This window comes from Nestor notabilis, unplaced genomic scaffold (assembly GCF_000696875.1).
Source record: "Nestor notabilis isolate BGI_N333 unplaced genomic scaffold, ASM69687v1 scaffold12207, whole genome shotgun sequence".
NCBI lineage: Eukaryota > Metazoa > Chordata > Aves > Psittaciformes > Psittacidae > Nestor > Nestor notabilis.
The window spans coordinates 15,181-26,931 of record NW_009936132.1 but is presented as its reverse complement, the minus strand read 5'-3'; the positions used below and the strand labels follow the sequence as shown (position 1 = coordinate 26,931).

The 11,751-nt window shown below is 42.8% G+C and overlaps 1 protein-coding gene across 1 annotated transcript in view; it reads right to left on the bottom strand.

Moving 5' to 3' along the window:
- Positions 1-10,889, bottom strand: part of SNX10 (sorting nexin 10) — an 18,674-nt gene extending 7,785 nt beyond the window's left edge. The window contains exons 1-4 of the mRNA XM_010018190.1: positions 10,838-10,889; positions 4,757-4,843; positions 2,201-2,301; positions 1,410-1,508 (exon numbers count right to left, since the gene is read on the bottom strand). Coding sequence (XP_010016492.1) covers positions 1,410-1,508; positions 2,201-2,301; positions 4,757-4,843; positions 10,838-10,861 — 311 coding nt within the window. The 5' untranslated portion in view covers positions 10,862-10,889. The remainder of the gene's footprint in view (positions 1-1,409; positions 1,509-2,200; positions 2,302-4,756; positions 4,844-10,837) is intronic.
- Between the last annotated feature and the right edge of the window lie 862 nt (positions 10,890-11,751).

The following is an 11,751-nucleotide window of genomic DNA, read 5'->3' as shown; positions in this document are numbered from 1 at the left end:
CCCTCTGCTCAACCCAAGACAATACCTTTTATGCTGAAATGCTATACTTTATTACCAGATTGGCCTTTTTGCCCTTTTAAAATGAGAGTGATTTTAGAAATGCACTACTCCATGGGCAGCACAGCTGAGCTAGAACTGCTCAGACTCAGGGACCCAGGCCACCACAGCCTTTGCATGACCATTAGTATTATTGCCTCTGGAAGTACAGTCACTCTATTTCACCATACCTTTTTTCTGAGCTGCAGAAAAAAAACCTCTGATGTCTTTTTTGCTTTCCCTTCCCTGACTCACATGCCTTCCACCAGTATTTATTGGCTATCCTTTTGGCCACAGATCCTACATAACTGTATACAGAACATTATTCCTGCAGCAGTTAGTTCTCCCTGTCTTCAGCTGTTAAGCCTAACAAATATACCTCAGGAGCAATGATTTGTTGTCTGTTAGGGAGGCTTTTAATTAGAACACACTGACTGGAAAAACAGTGGGTCTAATATTCCTCTACCCACTGACCACAAGGCTTAAAGCCTGCTTAAATGATTTACTTTTTTCCTTTGCTTGTGCAGTTCTGATTCATGGAAACACCGATATTGAAGGCAGATGAATAGTCTCTACTCGCAGACTTCTACCATGTTCTTACCCCAAGCAGTAGCTAAAGAGAGACTGCAAATGTATGCACAATTCCTGCCCCAGCAGCTGTGAGTAGCCTCCTCTCACACCAGCAGTGCCAGGGTAGTACGAGAATGGCAGAGGAGGCAGAAAATTACACAAGCAGGGTCTCTGCCACTGCAAAAGATGGTTACAGCAGTGGGACCGAGGGATGCAGTACTGAGACTCATACAGTACTCCCTTGTAACACAGGTCAGACTCTAGCTAAGTCTGATGAAGGAATTTAAACATATTGCATCTGTACTGAAAATGATCACAGCTGCTAGAGCTTGCTTATGTTAGTGGGGTTGGTAAACAAAGTAACTGGCATTGTAGGAAACACTTGTGTTAGGAGATCTGGCTACAGAATTCTCTCAGCTTCCCAGGGGCTTAGCTCACAAAAACACTGACACTCCATGAACATGAAGGCTGTTTCTTTGTATGAGGGTATCTAGCTCATTCTTGAGAGCTAGAAATAGACACCACAGTGAAAGATCTCCCAACCTTAGTACACAATTGCAAAGTGACATAAATCCAAAACTATTATTTATAGCTAACGCAATGGAAGAACCTCAGCTGAAGTTTCCTGTCAGCCAATAGGGCTGAAGTCACGTGTATGAAATATGACTGTGCAAATAAAACCAAGTATGTAGCATGTACAGATGACCACACGGTGGCTCTCAAGTACCAGAGATGAGCTATTTTACACCAGACATTGATGACGTCATAGAAATGCCAGCATCTCCAGGATAGGCTGTACTTACTTTTCCAGGAATTCCTGCAGACCCTGCCGGCGATGGTCCACGTGATGAGGATTATTCATATTGAAAAAGGGAGTTTTAGATGGCAGATCAGGTAGCTGTCTTTATAAACAAGAAGCAAATATACAGTTTAAACCAAATCAGAAACAATGGAGAAAAATGCAATAAGCAAATGCCAACCCTGAGCATGTGCAAATCATGGGTCATGTTCCAGAAGCTCATGGAATTAAATCTGGGAACACAAGGTTGAGAAACTGGAGGGCTTCTCACACACCTCAAAGAGAAAAGGAAATCAATCTGATTTTCCTGGTCCAGTTGTTAAGCCTGCATGCATGTCTGGCTGGGTCCTTGCAGAACCTAACTGCATCCCAAAAGAGAGGGGGTACATACACCTATATGCTAGCTTGCTATTTCTTGTACCTGCGCACAGTAAAAGGAAGCACAGATCAAATCTGTTACAAATTGGAGGGGGCCTCACCAAACACAGGCTATCACTACAAACCACATTCAAGGCCAGGCTGGATGGGGCTTGGAGCAACCTGGTCTAGTGGAAGGTGTCTCTGCCCATGGCAGGGGGTTGGAAGTGGATGAGCTTTAAGGTCCCTTCCAACCCAAACCATTCTAGGATTCTGGGTTTAAAGCAGAGAAAATGCCTTACGCAGAATACACTGACACTAGTAAGAAATACTGGATGCTTTCAGCTCTGATTTCTGCAATTCTCAGAATTAAGATGAAACAATCCTCCCCTTCCATAACTGACATATTTTTAATTAACCATATATCAAGCTGCTTACATAAGCACTGCGTTGCTCTGAAGCCTCTGCCGAAGCCAAACAAACTCTCGAAAGCGCCGTCTGACACAGGATGTTTTCCTTGTAAAGCACATACTGTTTGTCTGTTGGGAAATCAAAAAACATTTTAATTGGTAAATCAGCTTAGGCTAAAGTGCAGGCATGGTACTAAAACCACATCTGAGATACTAATCCCTGAGATACCAATGGACAGCTTGACTTTAATTCAGTTTAGGTTAAGGACTGTGCTTTACCTCAGGCAGGACTGGTGACAGTTCCTACTGGTTCTCAGGGAAGTATGTTTCATTGCTTGCTTTCTTTTCAAAAGCAAGAGATCTCGGTTATGGTACAACTCGCAGTAACAGGAAATAAGATCTCTACCTATTCAAATTATAATCCCGCAAACAGCCACATAGAGTTCTTCCACTGTTCAGTCTACTTAAATAAAATCAAAGAAACCAATGTGACTGCTCTCTGCAAGTAGGAGCATTTGGAATTTTTCCCACAGATCACTACTAATCAACTAGAAGAAAAGCTAATTCATAAAAAAAGAAACAATTCATGGAAATTAAATGCTTTTGCCAAATTTTCCTGTGGAACATACATTTAGAAACCCCACCTGCCAGACAGGACTCCATTATAAATCTGCCAGCAGTCCAGCCCACCCTCAATCAACCGCCAGGAGCCACAGCTCCTAGACAGCCACATGATGCAGACTGTAGAGGGCCCAAAGATGCCAGCTTTCTGGTAGAGGTAAGTATCCGGGATACTTCACAGTTTAACAAGCCACATGCTCTAGGAGCTGGGCAGAAGGGTAACCTAGCTGGCCTAAGATCTGGCAGACCCAAGATTTTGAATCCATTGAGAAGCCTGGAGACAGTAGGACTGACCTAGAGCCTTGGTCTCTGAAAGCCTTGGCATTGTGCTGGTAGTACAGCTTCCTAGTGGATGCTTTTCAGCTTCAGATATGCCCAGTGCTAATCATAGAACACTGGGCTGGTTTTGGCTGGGGTAGAGTTAATTTTCTTCATAGTAGCTAAGATGAGGCTATAGTCTGGATTTGTGCAGGAAACAGTTAATGCTGAGCAGCGCTTACACAGGGTCAAGGCCTTTTCTGCTTCTCACCCCACCCCAGAGAGTAGGCTGGGGGTGCACAAGAAGCTGGGAGGACACACAGCTGGGACCAAAGGGATATTCCATATCATATGACACCATGCTCAGCAATAAACTATAAGGAAAGTTGGCTGGTGGGCCACTGCTTGAGGACCAGCTGAGCATTGGTCAGTTGGTAGTAAGCAATTGCTTTCATTTGCATCACTTGTCCCTCTTGGGTTTTATTTCTCTATTTTCCTTTTCATAATTTTTTTTATTATTATTATTTTATTTCAGTTATTAAGCTGTTTTTATCTCAACCCACAAGTTTTCTTACCTACCCTCCTGATTCTCCTCCCCCATCCTGCTGGGGCAGGAGGAGTGAGAGAGCAGCTGTGTGGTGCTTACCTGTTGGATGGGGTTAAACCACACCACACTGACTCTAAAATGACATCGCTCCAGCTTAGCAGTCCCCAAGAAAACCAGCAATATACTTCTATTAAGAGGCACCAATACCTGTGAAGCGGTAATACAGCACCCACCCCACCAAATCTACAGAATTTCTCTCTACCAGAAGACAGAAATATTATTGCTGTTGAATCAGTACTAAACCACATTACAAGACATAAGAGTTCTGCCACACAGGAGAGAAGCAAGACGGACATTGAATAAGCCACCATTTGACTGCTTGCTGTCATTACGCTGAATGCTGAACTCTCTCACACAAGAAAGAAACGCTTTTGGTGTTGTGCCAAGCATTAACCATGTAACTCAGTGCTCTCAAATTCCTCACCTGATAGCAGATACACTTTATAATTTTTTTTTTTTTTTTTTTTTTTAGATTGCAATTAAAAATCACTGGATCTAGATTTAGGAAATGAGGATAACTCCTTCCATACATCATTCACCAACGAAGAATAATCAATGAAACAAAATAGTATAGAGGATAGATTTAAGACACACAAGAACCATAATTCTAAGTGCATTCCCATTAACAAACAGTGGACTACAATGATAAACCCAAATGTAGTTACTTGAAATATTCAAGCACCATTAAACTAGCACAATACAAATATAAAGACACTGAAAACAACCCCACTGCAGCAATCAATAACTTGGGGAAAAGAACCAAGGATAAAGTACAAATAACCAGATAATTACTTGAAAATAAAGTCATTCTCCCATGAATATCTAAACAACAAGCTAAGAATAGTCTCTGGCATTGCAGAGTGCACATGTGAACACAATAGTAGGTTCAACTCCCAGCTCTGCCAGACTTGCTGCATGGCCTTTGGTCAACCCACCTTACCTCTTCCACGGCATCTCAGTTGTTAAAAGGACAATAATATCCTCCAGCCTCCCAGAAGTGGTATGAAGAAATTCCATTAATACCCCAAAGAGAACCCTGGCTTAGACAGAAACAGCTGTAAGAGCCCAAGGAATATGTGCTGATATTTTTATACTTACATGAATAAATATCTCATAGTCTATGTAAGAATGCCATGAGTCTTCTTTGTGTGTCCTGGGGTCTCGCACCAAGACAGTTACAAATTCCTGCAAGTGCATAATAAAAATCAAGCAATTAATTTCTGAAGACAAAGGCAGCCTGAAAGACTCTCTTGATTGCTCTGCTGTTCCACAAACTACTGTGCCCAGATTAAAAGCTGAACTGCTGCTTTATTGAATCTTGCAACCCTATAAAAGGAGAAGTAAAAAGCAATGAATCATCTGAGCTACAACACATGACTGGGAAAATCCTTGCCAAATTTCTATCTTAAAAGGAGTATTTCAGATTAAGTAATACTGTGAGAAGTCAGATATGTTTCATGCATGGGGGATTTGGTGGTCTCAGTAGCTACAAACTAAAAGCCTAATGTTCAAAGTCACACATGTATGAAAGAACCAGGCAGGTATTTTAGGTTTTTCCCACCCTTGCAATGAATGTTCACAAAGAATGTGTTACAAACCTGCCCAGGTACCCAATATTAAATATAACATTTTATTTGCTCCTTTTCTTTTTTTGGCATTTTATCTATGTTTTTTTAATATCAATTATTTATACCTATTGCTTTCAGGGATCTGAGGTAAGCACTCAGTATCTCCATGAGAAGCTGAATAACTGCCTTTTTCTACACCCCAAATGACTTGCACCAGCTCAGTGGAAAAGGATGTACCACTACTAACTGCCCCAGACACATATTTGACACAGGGAATCAAGATCTCAAGTCAAGTGTCCCAGATGTTGCGTGGAAGGGGATGACTCTATCCCCTCTGCTGCATATGCTTCCTGATGCACCAGGAACTTAAGCCATGGAGTAGATCTGAGGATGCAGGACCTGGCACTTCTCTCCCAGTCTACCCCATCAACCTGCTAAAGGCAGCAACACAGCTGCACTACAGACTAGAACTTCTTGTTTGTTTTTTTTTTTTGGGGGGGGGAGGGGAAATGATACAGAGTATTTGTTATAGAAGTTATCATATCTAGTCCATTTCCTTGTAATTCCTACATTTATACAGTGAGTTAGAGGGATCCGGAAGGATTGAGATAGGCCTGTGGGCATTACTGTAATGTAACCAAGCATCACTAATAGGAATTGGAAGAGGCTGAAGAATTAAATGCTTCTGAGTATCCTCAGCTAATGACCATGTGAAAACTTGTACTGTATTAAAACACAAAACCAAAAAGCCTCCTAAATCTGTATGTTCATGCTAAGCCAGAAAAGATTTCTTTAAAATACAAAGGTTGAAAGTATGCCTAATGACCTGCTGTTCCCCAAACAAATGAACAGACTGTCATACTTCAGTTGCATAAATAAGCTATTTACCTAAAGAGCTAAACCAACCACTTAATCACTCAGTTAAAGAAAAGCATATCATTTAAAGCTGTATCTACATTCCTCCCCAAGAGAAAGGCACTGCACAAGATCTTCAGGTACAGGAATCGACTGTGGGAGGAATGACAGTGTCTCTGGTAAATAACACGCTTTTTTGGTACATCTTTGCATAAATCAAGAAATCTTGAACCGGAAAGCTCTGAAAACGTGTCTCTCCATGTCCAAACTGCAGATGTCAGAAATCAGCCTTTCACTCTTCAGCCAAATCTTCTCCCCCACCACACACCTCAGTGTGCCACCAGCAGCAACCTTCCATGGACTGACAGGAGAACAATGACAACCTTGAAACAAAAATATGTGCTTTCTTGAGCAGTCACTGCACTCTGTACATGGCAGGGACATGTTCACAGTCTGGATTAAACAATTTATCACTCCGATTTCCAGGCGGAACTGCTGCAGGGATGGGGAGCCTGTGGCCTGATGGCTGGATGCAGCCCAAGGTTTTATCTCACTTAGCCGAGCTCCTAGCTGAAGGGGTGTTTTCTGCACTATTGCCGTACACCCTCTTGGTGTGCATCACAAACACCTCACTGAAGAAAGCCCATTCAAACAGCTCCCACCACCTCTGCTGCTTTTCTCCTTGCTGAAAAGCACCAGAGGCCCAATTCTCCTCTGCAGCTTTTTAAACCCATGCCAGTGTGGCATGAGAGGAACAAATGAACAGAACAGTAATCACTTCTACCAGCTGAGAGTTGTGCCTTTACTTTTACTAAAATGCTAGTGGGAACCATGAGGAAGTTATTCCCCCTTCTGAGTAGACCCTGAGCAATATGCTGAACAAAGGAGAGGAAACCATTTTTTGGTTGCTGTTTTTTCTGCTTGCCTCCCTGTCTATCACATTTAGCATACATATATAAGCCTAACATACTTTCAGACCCCACCATAACACCTTTTCATATCTGTAGTCTTACATTCTCTCATGTTTTTGTCTTCCCCAGCATCCTATTTCCCTGTGTCCCACTCTTCACCAGAGCTGCAACTACTTCTTCCAAACATACTTCCTTTTCTTCCCTGCACACTAAATGCATCAGCCCTGCAAGTGGAAGAATCATAGAGTAGTTGGGGTTGGAAAGGACCTTAAGATCATCTAGTCCCATTCCCCCTGCCATTGGCAGGGCCACCCCCTGCTAAAACATGTCCACCACCATGTCACCCAAGACTCCGTCCAACCTGGCCTTGAACACTGCCAGGGATGGAGCATTCACAACTTCCTTGGGCAACCCATTCCAGTGCCTCACCACCCTCACTGTAAAGAGGAGGAATTATGTCAGGAAGCTTCAAACGGAACACTGCTCTCCTCCTCAACTGCTGCAGCCCAGGAGTCACATCTGCAGGGAGCCTAATCATAACCTAATCTCAGTCCCCTTCCTCTTATCATACCAGCTTCTCGTTGCTCTTCCTTTTGTTCTGGTTCCCCAATTTACTTCATTTCCAACTAATCTTCCATAACCCTCTCCTTTGCACAGAATCAAAACAATCTTCAAAGTAAAATGCTTCTTTCAACCTCTGTTATACCAAAGTATTACGATTAAAAGTTACTTTTGGATATGTTGTGGGTCAGCTACGGGTTACCTTGCCAGTCATTCCAGACCACATGATATAGACAGAAGACTTTGTACATTTTCAATTTCCAGTTAAATGGTCACCGAGTTTCCATACCAAGGAAGTCTAGCACCTTTCAGACTCTACCTATAGAAGGGGACCTGCGGTACACACTATGTCAGGCAGGTGTCTAGGCAGCATATCACTGAGCTAAGAGTCAAAGTCATCTGCCATACAGCAAAGCACATCAGCACACTGCAGCCCTCATGCACAGTCAGCATCAGCTTCAATTTGAAACACCAGGATTTCAGCAGTAGACTGGGTATTTCTCCTCCCACACACACCCTCCAACCCCTTTATTTACCAAAGAATGCTGACACTGAGTTCAGAATGAAGCAAGATAAACATTAAGTAATTAGAAAACAAACCCAAAAATGTACAACCTTTCTCAAGATCTATGGTTACTTCCTCTAATAAACATCTCAAATCCAGGAAGCATTAATCCCAATTCCCATTACAGTTTCTGCTGCTCTGAAACAGTGGCATTGCACAAATAGGCTATGCCTCCTCTTTTAACCTTTTAAAGCCTTCTCCAGGATACAAGGCCCCACTGGGACAAACAGTACTGATTTAATCAAAGCAGCCCCAATTGCCCAGTATAGATGCAGATACACTGCCAGAAAAGGTGTTTATGCTTCCCCATCCCTATAAAAATAGGCTTGTAAAGGCCTATATTACATATAGGCTATGTTAGGGTCCAAGCAGACTTAGGTGGCAGATTGCTGTTCTATGCTCAGTCCATCCTGCGTTCACTGGTCAGTCACCAGATTACAGCAGTTTTGGGTAATAACTGCCTTTCTCCCCATCTTGCTATAAAAACTAGGGTACTCTCAATAGGCATGCCCATCTTCAAGCAATGCACTGTTCACCTAGAGGAGGTGAGGCTGACCTCTTCCTCCCACAGTCCACATGAAGACTAACTTAATCTTTTGTCACGAGACTGCATTGCAGTGTAGCTGTACAACCTGGGACACAGAGCTCGAAGACAGCCAAGGTTTCGGGGACTTTTTATTTCATCAGCTGCAGCCCTTTTCAAGGTGTCACCTTCCCCCACCCAGTTCTGCTTGGATTTTCCAGAATTACAGATCTAGCTATTATGCCACATTACTTATACTTCCTGTGTTTTGGGGGTGGTTTCGTTTTTTAATTGAGGGGCACAATACCTGCATGTCTGTCATGCATTCAAGAATGATACATGTCGTATAATGATTAATTGAACAATTCTCTCAAAACCAGAACATACTGCTGACAGTTCAAAGTGTCCAAGTTTGGTAGTGGAAGCCTATTGCACTAAGAAGAATACAGGCTCATCCTCTTGAACTTCAAATCTGCCCCAAAAGTAGTCATAACTTCTACAAAAAGTAGTTGTAACTCCTTAACAAGCACGAATCAGCAGAGCAGCTTCTCTGGCTGGATGTGCCTTTTCATATCTGGCTAAACCAGTCAGTTTAGACATGGCACTTGTGGCATTTTCATACCCTGTCCTAAGGCTTGGAGCAGTCCAAGTAGTCTTAATACATAAATGACAGAAAGGCCAAAGCAACCCCCAGGCCTGGTTTTCACCTACTCCCTTATGTCCTGTGCAAAGAACACCAGCACTGACAGCAGAGGAAAAGGGCAGCACTGAGGTCATGTAGACACAAGCACTGAAAACTGGAATGTTCCCTTTTAGATTTGCCTCAAAAGGAAGACAGGCTGAGAGAGTTGGTCTTGTTCATCCTGGAGAAGAGAAAGCTCTGGGGAGACCTTACAGCAGCCTTCCAGTGCCTTAAGTGGCCTATAAGAAATCTGGAGAGGGACTTTTTACAAGGGCATGTTGGGACAGAATCAGCGGGAGTGGGTTTAAACTGGGAGATATGAGGAAAACATTCTTTACTATGAGAATGGTGAGGCGCTGGCACAGGCTGCCCAGAGAAGCTGTGGCTGCCCCATTCCTGGCAGTGTTCAAGGCCATGTTGGATGGGGCTTGAAGCAACCTGGTCTAGTGTAAGGTGTCCCTGCCATCTTTAACATCCCTTCCAACCCAAACCATTCCATGATTCTACAAATACACCCTAAAAGCAGCTGAAGCAAACACAAGAAGTCTAAGAAGTCTCTCTTCCCCCCGGCATCCCCTTCTCTTGGAAATATTTCTGCACAGTGCAAGGGATTGCTCAGAGGCAAGGATAAGCCAGAAGCTATACTACACAGAATTTGTCCACAAGACGTGTGTTTCTGATAAGTCTATTTTTAACATTTTCCTATTAGGAAAATAGGAAATTTAACATGGAAACATCTATTTTTAATATGGGGGGAAAAAATCTACCACAAGGACGAGGGGTAAAAATAATCTCACACTGGATGATTATTTACATCAATCATTCCAGCTGCATTTTAATTCAAATCTCTGTGCCCAGGACCATATCAGGTGACAACCTCATGCTCCATGGTCCCACTGCTACACATATGATTAGTCAATAACCCCCAAGGAGTCATTTTCCACAAAGCTTCTGAGAAAAATAGAGCTTCTCATCAGGCTGCCTATTGCTAAAAGGATCAACCACAAAGAACATGGGGCTTTTCAAGCTGGGAGCATTGGCATCTTCACTCCACACATGCAGAGGAGTAAGTCTGGTAAGAGACTAACAGCTGGGACAAAATAATTTGTTCAAACTTTTAATGGTCCTTGAGAATGAGCAAAAGGGAATGTGCAAGTGTGATTCTTCTGATCCATGCATCTGGTAAGCAGAGTTCAGACCCAGCTCCAACCATTATGTCCTACAAGACTGGCGGAGAGAAGAGTGAAATCCAAATCCTTCTCTCCTGTCTCAGTATTTGAGACTTTTATGCACAGAGTCACATACATGCTTTCTCTCTGATCTAATGAATATTTGATTCTTCCATCAAACTTTAACAGAAGGAACTGGCACTGCATCACGCCAGAATATTCTGTACCCTTGCAGTTAAAGGCGTGAAGAACACAACCAATCTTTCCTGGTCCACATGAACCTTAATGAAATCCAATCCACAACCACCAATCTAGAATTTTTATTAAAGCTTAGATATGACTTACTTGTTTTTCATGTTTTGGTGTCATCTTCACTGGTTTGTATTAAAATATTAATCTGAAAAAAAAAAAATTAGACGTAAGATTGGCATTTAGTAGTTATTTGAAGGTCATTAGTACTTTTGCTAGACATTAGTGAAGAGTGGAAAGCGGCACGCATACAGTGAAAACATTTTTGTATTCATTATATCTAAGAGTTCCTTCATTTAAAAAAAAAATAAAAATCCCATTTTAGAAGCAGTGGGTTAGTCCCCTTTTGAGGATACTTTTCATACATGAAAGCCCAGCGATGCCTGTTCATGTCTGGAAGTCAGTGCTTTTTTTCACTGCTCCAGGAGCTGCCCTGGGGCTCAACTTGCACCCACCTCCCAGGAGCTCCACGCAGCCAGCATCCCCCGTGCACAGACACAGCCCAGGCAGCGCTGCTTGTGCCTTGCTCCTAGGCACAGGCCTGCGTGACTGTGGCCAAGGTCCAGAGACACTAAAGCACCCAAGTCAGCAGAATCAAAAGCCCCTCTCAACCGTTTCTCTGAAACAGAGATAGGCAGAGAGACAAACTGTTTGGATCCTGCACGTTACCTAGAACTCAGGTTAAATTTCACGGTGTATGTGGTTTTCAAACCTCAGCATAGGGAAGTGTTTAGTTAGGCCAAATAAAAAAATCCCATCATTAACTTATGTTTTAACTCTCCTCTTTCACTGGAAATCCCAATAGATTTTTAGCTACCTCTGCAGTCCTGTAAACCAACTTGGTTTGCTCAGGACAGGTTCCTACACGGGAAGAGCAGGACAGCTTTATTCACTTGCTGGCTTATGTGCACACTGCCTGCCTAAAAACAACCACCATGGGAAAAAGATATGCAATTTGCCTTTTCCCTTTACCTCTCCCACATGTCCTCCAGCCACTGCCAGCTAACACC